The 19,840-nt window shown below is 32.8% G+C and overlaps 1 protein-coding gene across 1 annotated transcript in view; it reads left to right on the top strand.

Annotated features, from left to right (window-relative positions):
• Window positions 1-19,840, top strand: part of KIF21A (kinesin family member 21A) — a 71,811-nt gene that overhangs the window by 20,610 nt on the left and 31,361 nt on the right. Inside the window, exons 14-26 of the mRNA XM_077753651.1 lie at window positions 4,815-4,853; window positions 8,961-9,051; window positions 9,437-9,554; window positions 9,950-10,138; window positions 10,561-10,760; window positions 11,825-11,932; window positions 14,650-14,718; window positions 14,813-15,027; window positions 15,181-15,334; window positions 15,879-16,073; window positions 16,514-16,615; window positions 17,422-17,587; window positions 18,062-18,082. Of these exons, the coding sequence (XP_077609777.1) occupies window positions 4,815-4,853; window positions 8,961-9,051; window positions 9,437-9,554; window positions 9,950-10,138; window positions 10,561-10,760; window positions 11,825-11,932; window positions 14,650-14,718; window positions 14,813-15,027; window positions 15,181-15,334; window positions 15,879-16,073; window positions 16,514-16,615; window positions 17,422-17,587; window positions 18,062-18,082 (1,667 nt within the window). The remainder of the gene's footprint in view (window positions 1-4,814; window positions 4,854-8,960; window positions 9,052-9,436; window positions 9,555-9,949; window positions 10,139-10,560; window positions 10,761-11,824; window positions 11,933-14,649; window positions 14,719-14,812; window positions 15,028-15,180; window positions 15,335-15,878; window positions 16,074-16,513; window positions 16,616-17,421; window positions 17,588-18,061; window positions 18,083-19,840) is intronic.

Raw genomic sequence — 19,840 nt, 5'->3', positions numbered from 1 at the left:
TTAAGCATTTTTGGCTAGATATTCAAAAGGGGACACAACTATCAAATGGTTTGTTACAAGAGGCTTGCTTTGTAGAATTATTATTGACATTTAAACTGCTTTGCTCAGTTTATTTAGAAATTTATTTAGGCAACCAGGCATTTCTTCTTTGAACAGTCAGTTGACTAAACTAGTTGGAGGTTTAAACTTTTGAAATTAATTCTGCTATGTGTCCTTGAGTTAAAAAGGAATGATTTAAATAATTAAAACAAGGAGTTACACATTTATGGTTAGGAGGCATTGCAACTGAAATTGCATTCTTAAGATACTAATGTCTTAATAGGTGTTTTTCATGGATGACTGATTATGGCAGCATTAAGATACATAATGATTAGCTTTAATTCAGGGCAGTTAAAACCAAAACAATGGTCACAGAATTATGTGATCCAACACACTACTTGAATGAAAATGGGGCTTTTGCACATGACTATTTTCTTGTATAATTCAATTCTGTAGCTGGTCAAAGTATCAAATGGCTTGACTTGTTTTTACGAACAAAGGTTGGTGGTTTGTGTTCATGAATAGTTAAGCAGAAGAAAGGGTACATTTCTTAAGATCATGAGCTGATTCTGCTCTTTTGTTTTGAGGTAAATTTAGAGATATTACCATAATCACCCATTTGGTATGAATAATGAAAAATAGGGACTCCAAATAGAAACCTATGCTGTTTTTGACATTTTTATAGTGATGATAGGTACCTTAAAATAATACCTCTGATGGAGGTTATTTTGTGACAAAGCAGGGCGGTAAACATTTTGATAATAGTACTAGAAGAAAAACATTTTATATTTACACCTTCGCTTGCTTTTAGGAAGAAAAAATTAAACAGCTGTTATTTCAAAGTGAAAAATTACTTCAGTGATTTTGAGAGATGTAATAATTATTATGATAAAATAATAGCAGATATTAATGCTAAGAAGACCTCACTGAACAAATGTATTTAAACATAAGAATTCAAGTGAAAAAATGAGTTATTTTTAACAAAAAGTGATATGAGATTAAAAAAAGTATTGATGAGGAAAAAAACTAGATAAAGTAAATTTAGAGATACTGCCTTAATCACCTTTGAAAAAATGAATGATAGCTTGGAATGAGAAAACCAAATTAATAAGTCATAATATGATACTTTTAAAAGTGCTTTATAAAGCATTTTCATATCATGCTATCATGTGTCTTTGTAGAGCTAAAACCTACATAATGTAGTGTGAACCTAGAAAGGAAAAATGTTCTTGCATACCGTAAACTGTGTGAAAGCCTTTAGAACCAATTTATGAATTTATATTACTCCATATATACATTTGTAGGATTTAATAGTTTTTCTTACCACACTCTATTCACACCTTGTTGGGGATTTAAACATGAAAATGAATACTGTTTTACTCAGCTTGATTAGAGCATTTCCTTCATCATTGTTAATTTTTTGCTGTAGATCCCAATACCTTCTAGACCGTATGTAATGTAAATTGCTATTTTTAAAGTGTAGGTAAGCTGTTATTTTAGCTAATGGATTTGCTACAGGTTAAAACAAATAATAAAGAGTTCCAGAAGTATTTAAAATGGCTGCTGCCCTACTGAAGTTAGTGTCTATAGTCTTCCACAGGAATTCTTTGGAGGCAATAGTTCCTGTTTAGGTGTATTGCTTCTGGTTGAGTTATTTTATATCCCTCATATTTACTGATTTTATTCATCAGAGAGGGCATTGTAAAATTTGGGTTCTGCCTCAACCTTACATACAGAATAAGTTTATTTAAAAAATTCTTTGGAATTTGGAACTAATTTTTCTCTAGAAAATGTTATGAATATGTAGTGTCCAGGTTTCCCAGCTGACTCACATAAAGTGACTTTTATCCATTTTGTAGTGTGGTAAGAGCAGTTCAGAAGAGAAGAGGAAAAGGAAAATAATGGAAAAGAAACTTCCTTTTCTTTCATGGATGTCCAACATTTGGAGGAAAAGTGTAATTTCTGCCTTAGCATTCTTTGTATTCCATCTGCTGACCCTGTGTCCTTATGATGTCTACCAGTTAGCGCTCATGTAATTCTAACCCATTCAGAACTACTTCCAGTTCCAAAACATCTACCCCTTCTCTCTTCTCCTTAAATTCAAATTTGGTAGCAAAGCCATCTGACTAGACATCCACGCCAGTGGAGTGACTTATAACCAATAAGCCTCTTTTCTAAGGATGTTTGTAATTTTGAAAGAGGACACACTAAATAAAATGCTAAGATTTTGGACAGCAATCCCATGAGGGGGAAAAAAAAAAGGTCAAGTTATCTAGGGAAGACTTTTACTCTCTTTTAGCTGAGAGTTTCCAAGCTCTATCTGGGGATTCACTTATGGGTTCAGATTTCCTACACTGTCCTCATTCTCATAACTGCTTCCTTTCCTCCCCACTAAAGCCGCAAATTATTTAGAAGCTCCATTTCTTTTAATTTACTTTGTTTTATATCTGTCCGTTTTTGGTTGTAGTGGCTATGGGGACTCTGACAAAAGTAAGTGTTGGTAGGAAGAGTAGCAGCTGGGTCACTTTTATGTCAGAAACTGCATTTGTGTTCAAGGAGGATGTCTCAAGTGCTGTTTTACATGGAAGTTTAACTTTTTCTGCATCAAAGTCTTTATCAAAGCTACAATTAGCTACTATCTGGAAGTTTAAGGTTAATTCTTCTACCTCTCTGTGCATATTTTCTATTGAGCTGTAAAATCATCCATATGAATAGATGAGGGAGTGTAACAAAATAAGGTGAATTATTGAAGAGACTGTATTACCTATTTTTAAGTAACATAAAAGTTAAAATTGTTGGCAAGGTTTGTCATTCATCCTCTCTCCTCTTTTTTTAAGGGTATACTTATTTTTGAGAGAGAGAGAGAGAGAGAGAGAGAACATGAGCAGGGGAGGGGCAGAGAGAGAAAGGGAGACACACAATCTGAAGCAGGCTCCAGGCTCTGAGCTGTACAGAAACTGACACAGTGCTCAAATCCATGAATCGTGAGATCATATCCTGAACTGAAGTCAGACGCTTAACCTACTTAGCCACCCAGGCACCCCTCTCTCTCCTCTTTATAGAAAGGGAGAATTGGAGAATGAAAGAGAAATGGAGAATGGAGAATCCTTCTCCATGTGATGGAATGAAATGAAGTAAAAATGGAACTCCTTTAAATAATGGAGAAGTATCAGATTATTATTTTTTCCCCTTCACTTTCTTTTAAATAATTTGTTACAATGTTCTTTAAAGTAACAATTGAAAAAGACATCCAAAGTTTATCTACTTATTGGCTCATGTCATCCATACATTTTAATACAAACTTCTTGTGTAAGGTAAACAAAAATTCTGCATATTAAAATAGGACATTTAGCCTCTTTGACAGGAAACCATATCCTTTGAGCAACGGTTGCTCATTTTCATCAGTATAAGACTAAATTAGGCATTAATCCCCATGTTTTTGGATATCTAGCTTTAAATGACTTGAATTATAAAAATAAAACTTTGCTAATTCATCAGACTGCATTATATTTGTGTTTAGTGGTGCCAGGCTGAAACTCTAGAAATATAGATTTCTTAGGTGATGGATTTACTTCCCTTTTTCTAGCCATTATATTGGACCTTTTGATCCCTGGTGAATATCACTCTAGAATTTTTTCCCAGAAAGATTGCTAGTCTCTTCTTACAATAGCAATATATAAATTGATTGTGAAAAACAATCAGAGGCACAAGCACATGAAAATAACTGGCTTGATGGAATAATTTATACTGAAGACTCAGTCTTTTCATTTAAAAATATTGATCATTCTGAAGAATATATTTGGAATTCTGGTCAGAAATGTGCTCTATCAAGATTCCTATGTGCTTAATTAGAGCCTAGCATATCTATCTTTTTGTTTATATGACAAATATTGGTATTCAGTACATTCCATTGAGTAAAGATCCCCAAGTCTGTGTATAGAGTATTGTTTAATTATATTTCAAAGTCTTTAAGTACATAGTTATAGTTTTTATTATACTTTTCTGATTGAGAAACAATCTTACTAATGGAAAGTGCTACATTTCACATTTTATTGCCACTTTTGCCTTAGTCCTTTGGATAATTTCTAATTATTAGTATAGTGATATTATGAAATTTTATTTTCATTTAATAAAATTACAGTTTTCACTGACATCATAACAACCATATTCATTTGACTATAACACCATTTCATATATAATTTTGAAATAGAATTTTTTTTAGATTTAGTGATGTTCACATGTAGTATATTAAAAATAGAAAACAAGTTTTAAGAGTAGTATGCTAGTATTCAGTATTAATGATATTTTCATATTATGGTAGAAAGGCATTACTTTTTGACATTCTTTTAATGATGCCATGGAAAGGTCTTCTGGGAAGATTTAAAAGGAAGAGAATATCATTGAAAGTAGGTTTTTTAGGGGAAGCTGAGAAAATTGATCCACTTCAGGTCAAAAAAAGCAATGGCATCCAAACACTCTTACTACTTATTAAGTTATATAAACTGAAACTCTGCATTTAACTGCTGAATAATTTCAACTGATAGTCTATATCCTCTTCTTAGATATAATGCTGCTTGTTTTTCTACTTACTTTATATTCATTCAAAATGTATTGCCTTTTTACTGTGTATTGTCCTTTGATGATATCTTTTAAAATTTATTTTAAAGTCTTCAAGCTCATGTATCATTTTTACCTTCTTACCACTTTCGCTTTTTACTGTCTGGTTTGTCCTTCATTGGCTTGGCCTTCCAATACTGTGCCTCGTGATTTTGAAGGCTACAGAAACTTGAGGAAAGCAATCGAGAAGAAAGAAGGTTGGAATATTTCCCAGGTTTTTTATTAAAATGTCATTTAAATACTTAGTTGCCATTCACAAGGAAATGTGTTATAGAATTATAGATTGTTTCAGATTAGATTAGCTTGGTGCTCCTAAAATTAATGATGATTTTATAACTTGACAAATACACCAAATACATTTTTAAAAACTGCTTTTTAAGAATAAAACCCTCACTAGTTACATGGATTAAAACTAAGGCAATTTCATGTGATTCCAGAATAAACTATCCTAATTATGATGGCAGTTATGACTTACCTTTTTTAGGCTAAAAATGACACCCCCCCCAAACCCACCATTGATTTTCAGAATGTATCTTCCAGAAACTTGTGAGCAGACTGAGAGCTTTTAATTGGGTAGGAATTGAGATTTTGTTGTAGCCCATGCTAAGTCACAGGTGGGTTTTTCTCTCCCTCATTCTTTATTTGGTATAATATTTGTATATACAAATGTATATGTATGCAAATATAGATGTATTTGTATATACAAATTCTTTGTAATATTTGTTGTTGGAACAGAACATTAAATGGCAACAAAACAAAAGGAAACTATGGCCTTACTATGGATAAGATATCCAAGACATTTTTAAGTTGAATTAGAAAAACAAGTGTTGCTTTCAAAATATATTTGAGGTGAGAGTCAAAAATGGGGTATTTTCTTTTTTTACTTAAGTTTGAGCAAAATTTAGAAGCACATTCCTGAGCTGTTTATATAATAAAAATTTGCATTTTAGTCATTCAGAATTATAGTTATTTAAACCAGGATCAAGTAGTATGTTACTTCTTATCAGAACTTCTCTTCATAGATTTTTCTAAATAAACCTCCAGATTATATAATCAAAATGATTAAGAAAATAATATTTAAACATTTTAGAAGCACCAGTTTAGAAATTTTATCTCTTACTTAAAATAAGCCTTTTGAGAACTTTTACTATGTAATAATAAGTTATAGTAATATTTTAAATATGAAAGCTTAAAAATTATATTTTCTTGAAATTATTTAATAGTTTACATTCCACAATTATATTCCACATAATATAGTATTATGAATAATATATATTTGAATATATGAATAACATATATATGAATAATATAGTTTTCAACAATATCTATAATTTTATTCTATAATTCTATAACTTATTTAAAGTATTTAATAATGAGAATGTAACTCTAGCAACTAATTAGTATATATTTAGAACATTATATTTATCATTAGAATTAAATTATGGCATTAAAAATGTGAGATTTCTTTCATGTCAAAATAAACTATATAGTTAAAGTAGTATATGGAAGCACTCTTCCACATTAAATTATTCAAGTCCTTTAAGTGTCTTTAGTGAGTAAAGTTTGCTTCCAATTTTTATATCATCCGTAAAGGAGAGCAAAAGCAGAGTAGTTTTGTGCTCTAGGATAGGGCTTTTCGAACATGAATATACATACAAATCACTCAACTAGTTTCATAAAATGAAGATTCTGATTCAGTTAAAACCGAAGTAGAGCCTGAGATTTTGCTTATCTAACAAGCTTTTCAGTGATGCTGATACTTCCCTGAACTTGAAGCATAAGATTCTAGAATATTGACCTAGGAGGCAAGACACTGATTTTAGTCCCCTTGATTAGATTAACTCTCCATAATACAGCTGCTTTTTAGGTTGTCAACAAAACTGTTGACATTGGTTGTCCAATGTCAAACCACTTTAACACTAGTGTTCTTCCAACTCTAAGATTCTGATTCTATGTAACATTCAAACTTAAATATCTTTCATTGCTGTTTAGTTATTTTAGATATCAATTTATCTCACTTTATTGAAGAAAACTTGAATATTTGTGGTATAATAATTATAAAGTATAAACTTGTATTTTAAAAGCTTAAGTCTTAAGTGGTATATAAAGGTAAATTAATAATGTAAAGTTACAACTGCGAATCTTTCTGCATCAGAATTGGCATAAACAGCTTATAATATATGAATCAACTTTATATATAAGTGAAAAGTAACATTTAATGGACACTGGTGACTTGGAGAAAATAGGAGGATTAGAATAAAGTAGTTATCTAGCTATAAGCCTGAGTAAAAGAGAATTTGGGTTGGAGCTTAAGTAATGAAGCAGCCAACAATAACAAAAATTGTGCACTAGGTTACAGGTAAGGAAGGAAGGATGCCTAAGGGAGAGACTCAGGAATGCTGATGAGAAAGATCTTTCCAAACACATTCTCCTGTCCTGACCTTAACCTTAACCTCAACTATAGTCTGTTTGAGTACATGGTACTGTCCTTTGAATGGGATGATGGATGAAGGGGAGTTTCCTTCTAGATTTTCAGTTGGAGCGTCATGATGGAAAATCAACAGTCCTAGTAAAATACAAGTGATGTAAGAGAAGCATTCAGTATCATCAGCATTTTTCTCTAGCAAAATGATTTAAAAACATTCATGGAACCCTGTTATAGTTGATTTCTTTCCAGCTAAGATTGTTTTATGGATATCTGATTGATATTGATACTGATCCAGCTACTGGCAGTTCCTTCTCACTCTAGTGACATGCTGTCTTCTGTGCATCTTTAAGCATCTTTCAGTTTGTGCCATCAGATTCCAACATAATTAGTGCATAAGATACATAGAAATGACAGAGCTTCTCATGTAGAGTCATAGAGATTAATATATTTAACAAATACTTACTGCACATTTATTATATACATCCCCTGGGTAAGTGGGACATAATGCTGAGTCAAACAGACATGATCCCTGCCCTCACAAGGCCCCCAGTTTTGTGGAGAAGGCAGAAATTAAAGAGATAATCACATTTAAAAAAATATAAATTAAGAACCCTGAAAAGTGCTTACAAAGGAAAAGTATTTGTCTTGTTCTGAATACAAAAGTATTTGTGAGAATTGAGACCTAGTGTTAAACATTATAGTTCAATAATAACATAGCTTAAATAAAATTAAAATTTTAGCCTAGAAGCTGAAAACAAGTCCAAGTATTAGGGCAATTTTTTAATGTAGAAGAATATCTGAAAGAAATTATAGCTGTTACAAAGTTATTTTACTTCTTTTTAAGCTGTTTCAAGGAGAATTTTATTTGGAGAATATTGCCTTTTTGAGCATTTTTTTTTACTCTTGATTTCAAAATGTTACAATAGCACAAGAAGAAATCTTTCACATATAGATTTATTTAAAGTTTACTTTCTTAATATTATTCAGTTTGATTAAATGTATGAGTCTAATGAACAGAAGTGTAACTTCTGTGCATAATTGATCATGGTTGTTAGGCCCTAAAAGAGAGTGAGTTAAGTGTGAAAAACTTTGCCCACTGTAGTGTGTGCTGTCTTCTCAGGGGATGAGGGCTGAGTTACTTTAGCTATAAATATCACCTAACATCAGTATGTAGTTAGAGCTTTTTAGTACCAGAGGACTGAAGAGGAGGCTTCCATTTGTAGGGCCAATCTTTTGGCAGAACCTGGAATTTCCTGTTCAGTCAAAGTTCAGGCTGAACTTTAGACAGTTTTGATATGCAAAGACCCATTTCGGTGGGAACATTTTAGGAAGAGTCCTGTGCTGTAGGTATGCCCTACAAAAAAAGAGCCTGTGCCATTACTAGAGGATGCAGCCAGTGTAGACAAACTTCAGTGCATGGGTTTATTCTGGATCTTTAAATTATTCTTAAATGTATTAGGACACCAATAAAAATGCAACTTCTGTATCATTGTACTTAGATGGAAAAATTCATATATTTAGATGAGAAAAGCAAAATATTTGTTTCGATTTCCTTTGAATTTAAATCATCTACATTCTAGTCCATGGAGTGTTACTGTGACTGGTTCTTAGCTGTCTCATCAGATCTCATACTCTAGTGGATAATCTATTGCTCAGTGTTTCTAGAAAATAATTTTTCCCCCAGTGATATAAGTCACTATTGCTGGAATGGCAATTTCTACTTTCCTCTCAAGCAAATTATAAACTTGCTTGCTCAGTCAAATGATAAACTCTTAGTTTATTTCCATAAGTAATTGATGGTTTTTAAAATATGGGAGCAAAAGTGAACACTTTTCCTCTTAAATACTGTACCTTTTTGTTCCTTTTTTTTTTAAAGTGTGGCTGGTAAAGAAGATAATGCAGATACTGACCAAGAGAAGAAAGAAGAAAAGGGTATTACAGAAAGAGAAAACAATGAAGTAGAAGTGGTAAGTATGAAAGAGTGAACTTGTAAATTTAGGTCCTTGAATTTAGCTTGTTTATGGTTGCTGATAGCTACTAATTTATATGTGGAAAAAGGAAAGAGTTACTATGCATTTTAAACTGTTTGAGGATTTCTTTTCTTCAGAAATGTGAGCTATAAAATACTGGCAACTCTCAATTTTGTGTAATGTGAAAGCATTGTGTGTGGGTGGATAGACTACTAAGAGAGAAACACTATTTTATTACCTTACAAGTGTGGAATGAGTTTTGAATTTTTGAAAGGTGAAATTTGTGAACTTCTATATTTTGTACTCCAGCAGTCTCTCTTAATGAGGTAGTCAGTGTGTTTGGCTGATATTGGGCTATTAATAGTCACAAATCCCATTTTAGGAAGAAAGTCAAGAAGTGAGTGATCATGAGGAAGAGGAGGAGGAGGAGGAGGAGGAAGAAGATGACATTGAAGGGGGTGAAAGCTCTGATGAATCAGATTCTGAATCAGATGAAAAAGGTACTTGCTGTTTAGTACAAGAACAAAGATTCATTTGGGGAATATGTTTAAGATACGGGGAGAAAACATTCTCCATTTCATTCTCGACGAAGGCAGCTTTTACACCTGCTGACCTGTGTGCCCCCTCCCAGCCTCACATTTCTCCCGTACTGGATTTAGTCACTGTGTGATTTCCATTCTTATTTGGCACCAATAGTATCTGTTGTCACTGCCCAGTGTGAACACTGTTTATCTTATCGCTTTGTTTTCAGTTTAGAGGTTACCCATGACATTTTCCTTCTAGCTGCTAAGTGAATTCCTGGATGTAGATGCTGGTTTTCATGCTCTCGCTTGAAAGCTAGAATTATGATATTGTGGCCTATTGCAGTATGTTTATTTTCTTCCTTTATAAATAGCCAATTATCAAGCAGACTTAGCAAACATTACTTGTGAAATTGCAATCAAGCAAAAACTGATTGATGAACTAGAAAACAGCCAGAAAAGACTGCAGACACTGAAAAAGCAGTATGAAGAAAAGCTAATGATGCTGCAGCATAAAATTCGGGATACTCAGCTGGAGAGAGACCAGGTGCTCCAGAATTTAGGTAAGAATTACATTTAATTCTAATTAAGGTTCCAACTAAATTGCCAAAATGGGTTTTTATCAGTGCGTCCCTTAGAAGAAAGAAATTACATTAGCAACCACATTAAATATGAGTTTGTTTCATTTTAAATATTACTTTTTTTTCCCGTTTTGATACGTATCCAGGCTGTTTAATTATTTTGTCCAAAATTGTGGCTAATTGTTTTACTATCTTAATTAATGCTGGAAACATTTTTTAATTAAAAAAATAATTGTTAAATAAGTTGAGAGTAGGTAGTAAAAGAGAGAGTAATTCAAAGATACCCTGGTCTCTTGAAGTTTGTTTGGGGAGGTAGTTTTTCTCTAAGGTCATAAATTGTAAATCTGTGAAATGAAAAATCTGTGTCTCACAGAAACAAATACAAATATCCTTTGGTCATTTAGGCTCAGTGGAATCTTACTCAGAAGAAAAGGCAAAAAAAGTGAGGTCCGAATATGAAAAGAAACTCCAAGCCATGAATAAAGAACTGCAAAGACTTCAGACAGCTCAAAAAGAGCATGCAAGGTTGCTTAAAAACCAGTCTCAGTATGAGAAACAATTGAAGAAACTGCAACAAGATGTGATGGAAATGAAAAAAACAAAGGTACTGATTAGATTTTGCATTAAGGTCTGATGTTGAGGATATTTGTTTCATTTGGGACAAAAGAATTATTGTGGTTCTTTCCATATTCAATAAAAAGTAATCCAGCCTTACAAATGATGCACTTCCTTTTGGCAATTAGAAGTTGCTTCCTGCACTCATCCATTATCAAAACCTTTCTTCAGAGTAGCTCAAATCATGTGGTTCAAAATAGGGCTTCTTTGAATCTGATGGATATCTCTTCTCCTTAAACACATAAAATATTTCAAACATGAAAAAAAGGATTAAAAATTCCCAAATGACCACTATATCCACTATCTTAAACATTATAGTTATATACAAAATCTCCTATGTATTCCTTTTTGATCATATTCTCCTCTCCCAAAGAGGTAACAACTGTCTTGAATTTAGTGTTTATCGTTCCCATGCATAGAAGAATACAAATTGTCTTCTCTTGACAAAACAGAGTATGTGAATCCTGATCTGTTATCTGTTTTTGTTGTGGGATTAATTTTTCTTATTAACATTGTTGTGAAAATCAGCAATGTGGAAATGATTTAGGAAGTTTTAGATTCTTATGTTGTGTCTTTGCTGAAGACAACAATAGGTAAAATTATTAGGTGTTTACTATATGCCAGCCATTATTATAGATACTCCTCAGGTATTACTCATTAAATTCTTATAATAGTCTAATGCCATAGAACTGTTATCTCCCTTTTATATATGAAAAAATGAAAAGCTTAGAGAGGTAAAGTAATTTGTTCAAGGTGACACAGCCACTGGTAATAAGTACCAAAAATTCATTCAAGTTATAGAACAATTGAGTGTTGAATATAAGAAGCATAGAGCACTAAGCAATTTGATAGAAGCATATTAGAAAAGTATTAGAAAAAGAAATGTAATAATCTCACAAAAATAAGATTTGACCATTTAAAATCTGCAACAAAACTCCACTTGTTTCCATATTAAGTATTCAGAATTCTAACTGCTTACTTCCATAGGTGTATTAATTTAATAAATGTTGTGATAGGGTAACTCCAATAGATGTGTTTACCTAAATTTTTTAGGTTCGACTAATGAAACAAATGAAAGAAGAACAAGAAAAAGCCAGATTGACAGAGTCTAGGAGAAACAGAGAGATTGCTCAATTGAAAAAAGATCAACGTAAAAGAGATGTGAGTGGAGTTTAACTTTCAGTTATATACAAATCTTGTACATTGAACAAGCTTGTTTAGTTAATGGAAGAAAATTTTCTGATAACTAAATATTAAATGCAGGGTAAAGATAATAAATAAGCATTAATTTAGTAATATGGCATTTATTATATGGATTTTAGTAATTATTATAGTAATTCAATATACAAGCTTATGGAAAACACTATAATGTTATTATAGATTTTACTAGAGGCTTATTCCTAGATGGTGAGATGGGAAAAAATGACAAAGATATATTGGTTATCTCTAGGGTAATCAAGGAACTACATATAGTATTATTATAAGATAGTGATTTTAGTATGGTTCCAATGATAGTTTCACCTAGAGGTCTTAGAAATATTGCTGGAATAATAATCCAGTTTCACTAGAGGTGCCTTTACTAAGAGCTATAAAAGTTTTCATATTCTTTGCATACTTTACATGCATGCTTGATTAAATGAGGGAAAAATTTTAAGGATATATACCAGCATGCTAACTGTAGTTGTGTCAGGTTTTAGGTTACGGTCGATGTGTTTTTTCTCCTTTCTAAATTTTTGGCAATATTTTTTAATGTTTATTTAGAGAGAGAGCATGAGCACACGTAGGGGAAGGACAGAGAAAGAGAGAGAAAGAGAGTGAAAGAGAATCACAAGCAGGCTCCACACTATCAGCATAAAGCCCGACAATCTCACCAACTGTGAGATCATGACTTGAGCTGAAATCAAGAGTCAGAGGCACCCCAACAATTTGTTTATTTCATTTTTGATTTTTTTTCCTGAGAAGAGTCCATCATGAGTCTTGAAACATCATGAAGAGTTTGCCCACTGTAAATGGAATATATGATATATAGCCTTTTGTGTCGGCTTCTTTCATTTAGCATGATGTTTTCAAGGTTCATCCATGTTATTGCATGTATTGGTAGTTCATTCCTTTTTATGGCTATATGGATAGAGCACATTTTGTTTATGCATTCATTAATTGATGGGTATTTGGGTTATTTCTACTTTTTGGCTCTTTATTTATTTTTAAAGTTTTTACTCAAATTCTGGTTAGTTAACATACAGCGTAACATTAGCTTCAGGTATACAATATAGTGATTCAACACTTTCATATAATACCCAGTGCTTATCAGGTGCATTCTTTAATCCCTATAGCCTATTTCAGCCCCTGCCCCCAGCTCTCCTCTGGTAACCATCAGTTTATTCTCTACAGTTAAGAGTCTGTCTCTTGGTTTGCCTCTCTCTCTCTCTTTTTTTCCTTTGCTCATTTTTGTTTCTTAAATTCCACCTATTACTCAGCCATAAAAAAGAATGAAATCTTGCCATTTGCAATGACACAGATGGAGTTAGAGAGTATTATGCTAAGTGAAATAAGTCAAGGAAACACAAATGAAAACTTTTAGATGATAGGAATAATTTCCTTATAATGTACACTACTTATTTCTTTATAACTAATTCATATGAGATGGATTAATATTGCACAATTAACCACTAGTATGGAATTTTTGAATCTTATTCCACAACATAGGATCATATATGATATAATATTCTTTTATAAAGATATGAGCCTGGCTAATCACATACAAAGCAAACATTCAGACTCCTTTGCCCTTCTACTTATTGCTTTGTGTGCACATTGACTCCATTTCTAAATTATTTCTTGTCATATTCATCTTCGAACCCTGTGTACCAAAAATATGAATGAACTTGAGATTTGAGTTTGAATAAGAAAAAACCTAATGTAGTAACAAGTTCCAAACTATATGTTACTTTTAATTTTTGGAAGTTCATTTATTCAAAAACATTTATTAACTTTGCCTTTATGTCAATCATTGTTGTAGGCAATGAAGATATGGCAGTGATAAGATAGTGTCAGTTTCTCAAAGAATTCTCATCTGATGACATAGGACTATGCACAAACATGAGATGAATGGTCTGTTTGAATTAGGGATAAAAAACATGAAGGTTATTTGGTATATCACAGAATTTAAGTCCTAGAAGTGATGTTTGTGATTAAGTCCAATTCCTAAGCATTGCCCAAGATCACAGAATTGAATAAATGACAGAACCAGAATTAAGGTCTATGTACTTTTTCAGTCCAATTTTCTTTCCTAAATTATAGCCTTATAAAATAAAGTTATTTATAATTAACTGTCTTTATCATATAGAGTACCTAAAAGCAAATTTGTAGAAAATACTGACATTTTTTATTGTTCACTTACTTTGCCCAACATAATATTTCTGAAGTTATTATATAGTGCTAATACAATTAACATATATTTTCCCTGTATTTAAAATGGAGTTAACAATTACTGATATATTTTAAGGTGCCTTTATTGAAAATATTCTAAGCTATGTTTCTTCCTCTTCATGCCTCAGCTAGCAAAATAAAATGTCTAGCAAAAATGAAATGATACAATATTTATACAGCATTTAGAAAAGTACTTGTATATAGTAAGCACTATGAGTGTTTCTTAAATAAAAGTATGGCACAGAGATAACTTCATTTTATAGAAAGAGATGGCTGTATCTATATGTATTTTTGTTTATTGGAATAAAATATTCTAATCTGCATTGTTAGTTCATATTCTGCTAAGAACTATTATAGTTCCCAGTGGGATGGGTCAGATGTTAATGAAGGAGTAGGAAGCATTGTATCTTTCAGTTTACTGTTTTAACTTACTCAATATTATTTTATAGCATCAACTTAGACTTCTGGAAGCCCAAAAAAGAAACCAAGAAGTGGTTCTTCGTCGCAAAACCGAAGAGGCAAGTTTGTGATTTGGAGGAAACATCTGGCTTTGAGATAGATGATGTATTTCTGTAGACTAAAGGAATGAGTCCATCTCTGTTGCACTTTCAGGTTACAGCTCTTCGTAGACAAGTGAGGCCCATGTCAGATAGAGTGGCTGGGAAAGTCACTCGGAAACTGAGCTCATCCGATACCCCTGTTCAGGACATGGGTTCCAGCGCAGCTGCTGTAGAAGCAGATGTATCAAGGGCAGGAGCCCAGCAGAAAATGAGAATTCCTGTGGCAAGAGTCCAGGCCTTACCAACACCCACAACAAATGGAACCAGGTCAATACAATTCTTTTGTTCCTTCTGACATAATCTTTGTGGCATTATTACTGAATGTTGGACTTAAATGAAGCACAGCTTATTCTTTGGCAGTGTACAGTGAAATAAGCACATAAGTGATAATTATGTTTATCTGTTTTTATATGATTATAGAAAGAAATATCAGAGGAAAGCGTTGACTGGCCGAGTGTTTACTTCCAAGACAGCTCGCATGAAATGGCAGCTTCTCGAGCGCAGGGTCACAGACATCATCATGCAGAAAATGACGATTTCCAATATGGAGGCGGATATGAATAGACTCCTCAAGGTGTGGAAAACAGAACATAGATATGTTCTTCCTTAGCTGATTGTTAATTTTAGGTTTCCAAACTTGACCCCTTGGTAAATTAACATTCACCATTTTTTTTCTTTTTTCATTTTTGTGGGTTTTGATCACATTATATGTGAATAGATGAGCATCATTTCTTTTGTGCTTTGTTTTGGTTTAATTGTGGTAAGAATAGACAGCATGAGATTTACCCTCTTAATCCATTTTTAACTACAGCATTGTTAACTACAGGCACAGTGTTATACAGCAGATGTCTAGAACTTACTTATCTAGAGTAACTGAAACTTCATAGCACCTCCCCAAACTCCCTTCCACCACCCCTTCCCTTGCCCCTGCCTAATCCCCGGTCCCTGGAAACCACCATTTTACTTACTACATCTATGAGTTTGACTGTTTTAGATTCCTTATATAATGGAATCTTGCTGTATTTGTCCTTCTGTGACTCACTTATTTCATTTAGCATAATATTCTTAAGGTCCTAGATGAATATCATTTCTTAAAATCCAATCTGTTTTTTCAACAGCAACGGGAAGAACTCACAAAAAGACGAGAGAAACTTTCAAAACGACGGGAAAAGATAGTCAAGGAGATTGGAGAGGGAGATAAAAATGTGGTTAACATTAGTGAGGAGATGGAGTCATTAACTGCTAATATAGATTACATCAATGACAGTATTTCTGATTGTCAAGCCAATATCATGCAAATGGAAGAAGCAAAGGTTTGTAACTGTAAAAAATTGGTTAATGGCTTAAGGAAGATATTTTCGTATTTTTAATCATTAAAAGCACTTTGAATTTTTTTATCAAGGAATTGTCTATTTATTGGTTTAATATGATTCTTAGGTTTTGCATGAATATCACTCCCTACTTGTTCTCCAGACTTTTTTGCTGATTTTGTGATATTATTTATTGTTTGTAAAATTAAAAAAATGTAAAAATGTATATCATTTATTAACCCATCTTGAATTCTAACTACTCAAGTGTGTCTTTTCAACTAGCCCATGTGTTTCTTGGAGTAGGGATCATATTTCACATTTTTCTGAGGATTCTTATTAGCTAACCCAATACTATCAAATAAATAAATGAAATAGTAGGCTTTTGCCTCTATTTGAATATATTCAGCTCAAAATAATGTTCATCATATGCTGATTTGCTGTAGGAGGAAGGAGAAACACTGGATATCACTGCGGTCATTAATGCTTGCACGCTTACAGAAGCCCGATATCTGCTAGATCACTTCTTGTCAATGGGTATCAATAAGGTATGATCTGACTACACCAGTATTGAAAATCATGATTAATTCATTTTGTTTCTCTTTCACCAGTGACCCTTTCCTTTATAATAGGTAAGAGGGGTGTTTTTTTCTTTTTTACAGAAAAATATTCTTTTACCTTTCTTTAGAGTTAAGAAAAGTTAGGACTATTTAGATCAATTCTATTAGCTTGTCACCCATTGTGCTTGTATGTTAGAAGAGACAACTTAAACAAGAAATAATTCATCTTTTGCTTTAATAAAGAAAAAATGAAAAGAAAAATCTCTTGGAGTACAAAGTTGATACCATAACGTTGGTTTAGTATTGATTCTTTAAAGCTCAAAAAGAAATCAGAAAATAAAAATTATATTGGCACTTCCCTCCTCTTTGAATGTAAATGCATTAACCTGTCACCTGTAAGAATCTTAAATGTTGCGAATGATAATGATTTCTGACTCCCTTTTTTTTTCCTGCCACGTTGGGATTGTGCTAGACCCTTTATTTTATGTTCTCCCTCTTAATCTTCACATGTGCTAGGAAGTAGATATTATTCATATCATTTTGCATATGAGGAAACTGAGGCAGAAGATAAGGTAATCCTAAGGTAATTTGCTCAAGGTCACCAGGCTAGTAAGTAGAGGAGCTACAGTTAACTGAGGTCTATGTGATGTCAAAGTCTATATATCATAAGCATTTGCTATGTGATACACATCTTTGTATGGAAGATTCTTTTATGTATGGCCTGAGATAATTGTTGTTGTTTTTATTGTTATTATTATTATTATTATTGTTATTGTGTTTTGGTGTCATTACAGGGTCTTCAGGCTGCCCAGAAAGAGGCTCAAATTAAAGTACTTGAAGGTCGGCTTAAACAAACTGAAATAACAAGTGCTACACAAAACCAGCTCTTATTCCATATGTTGAAAGAGAAAGCAGAATTAAATCCTGAGCTAGATGCTTTACTAGGCCATGCTTTACAAGGTAATTTGGACTAAATTTCAGTTAAACAAATTGCATGGTAGCTTTGCTCTTTGAGAATGCTATCCTATACCTCTTTCCCCTATTGCTTGACTGAATAGATGCTATATTTACTTATGCTTTTAATAATTATTCCTTCTTTAATTTGCATGCATAAATTTGGGGGGATGTAATTATTGTCATTCCAAGAAATGGTTACCACTTTAAAAGGCTTATTTAACCCTCTTAAGCACTTAGTTTTTATGGATAAAGAGGATCAACCAAGTTTCTGAATTGGTTATTTAAAATATTAACCACATTTCATTACTTTACTCTGCATATCTAATTGCCTTGAAAAATAATAAGTGTTTTCTATGGCATCTATTCTATATATCTTATAAATGGTGCATAATCTTGTTTTATGTGGGAGTTCTTAACATTGGATCTGTTTTGATTGGAGTATTGCTTTTTGTTTCCTTTTTGCTGTTATTTACACAGATCTAGATAGCGTACCTTTAGGTAAGTATGTTTAGCTTTCTGTGTACCCTACAGCTGCATGAATTACTAATTGTTCATGTACACTAATTGTGGTACATCTTATGTTTAAAATTTTTATTGGCAGCCAACTGGTTTTTTGCATGATCTTTTTTGAAATGTATCTGTGACCACAAACATACTAAGTCTTTTGTCTTCCCTATACATTCCTGATTTAAAACCTATTAGAATTTTAATAGGCTTTAGTTAATTTTCTCTTTTAGTTTTTGACCTCCAGCTGTGATTCCAGTTTCGTAAGCCCCTCTTTCTGTTTCTTGTAGGAAAAAATGGAGTATACATTTCTTCTTAATTTTTAAATATATCTGTTAACTTGCATCTGTTGTTTTAACCTTATAACTTTCCTTAGCATATATCTCTGGTAGATGTTTGTCTTTGGCATATATTTGCTGGATTCTCAGCTATTCTTAATTTCTGTAAAATTAAATACATATATTTTAACATTGTAAATTGAATAAAACCATTCAAAGTATTCTGTATGAACAGATTGAAACATTATTTATGATTATAATATTTTCAGATTAGAAGCGGTTTTAGAGATGACCAAATATAGAGATTTTCAAATTTTTCCCCTTGCTGCTACAACATTCACATGGACTACACCCACCCATTAATAATCTCTGCTCCTCTTAGTGATGATACATATGAAGGACCAGGAGTATTGGGGCAATTTTATTACTTGTGATTTTTCTGAATGATTATTTTGGAGCAGTTTTTATTTAATTAAACTTTTTTTTTCAAAATCTGATCTGATCTTTTTTTGTGAGCACACAGCTGCCAAAAGTTTTCTAAATGCTTATCCTTAAAGAAGAGGAATGTAACTGAGAGATTAAATGTACTTACCTGTATATGTCAATAGAATAAACATAATCTATACATCTGAATTTGTTCTAAATAATATATTACACAAATAAAATACATGAGCTATTTGCTTTTTTTAGCTGTTTATACCACATGTTAATCTCAAAGTAGTGTTTCCTTGAAATCAACTGCATAATATAGGTATGGAAAGACTGATACTCTTAAGCTGCCCAAGCTATAACAAGTACAAGTAGAAAAAGTAGTATTGGTTACGTCCTAACCAAGACTGCCAGGGTTCCTGGATTATAACTAGGATTTTTGCCATTCCATTTGTTATCAGACATGTTTCTTCTCTTTCTGTTCTTCTTCCTCCTTTCCTCTTCCTCTTTGTTCCTCTTTGTGTCCCAACCTATAGTAAAAAATAAATTCTCTTTTTTGTTTAAACTTTATTTATTTATTTATTTTGAGAGAGAGAGAGAGAGAGAGGGAGGGAGGGAGGGAAGGAGGGGGAGAGAGAGAGGGAGAGAGAGCGTGGGGGGGTATTGAGAGGGGGAGAGAGAGAATCCCAAGCAGGCTCTGTACCAGCAGCACAGAGCCCAATACGGGGCTCAAACCCACACCATGAGATCATGACCTGAGCTGAAGTCGGACACTTAACCAGTTGGGCCACCCAAGTGCCCCTAGTAATAAGTAAATTGTTATTTAAGTCCATTGTCTCTTTTAACTTGGAAGAAAAATGCAAGTGTCCTTCTTGATATCCTTTAGTGCAGTAGATATTGAACTGCTAATTTGATGAGCAGCATTATTTTTTTCATAACTTTCAAATAACTTGAATTTGTCTATGGCTGGAGAAGGGTCTGAAACAGAGAGTAGAAACCCATTCAGCTGATGTAACCTGTGTGTCATGGCTGAAACCTGCGCTAG

The sequence above is a fragment of the Crocuta crocuta genome, unplaced genomic scaffold, assembly GCF_008692635.1.
Source record: "Crocuta crocuta isolate KB4526 unplaced genomic scaffold, BGI_CrCroc_1.0 scaffold30, whole genome shotgun sequence".
NCBI classification, from domain to species: Eukaryota; Metazoa; Chordata; class Mammalia; order Carnivora; family Hyaenidae; genus Crocuta; species Crocuta crocuta.
The sequence above is the reverse complement of the archived record's forward strand: the minus strand, read 5'-3'. Positions and strand labels throughout refer to the sequence as shown.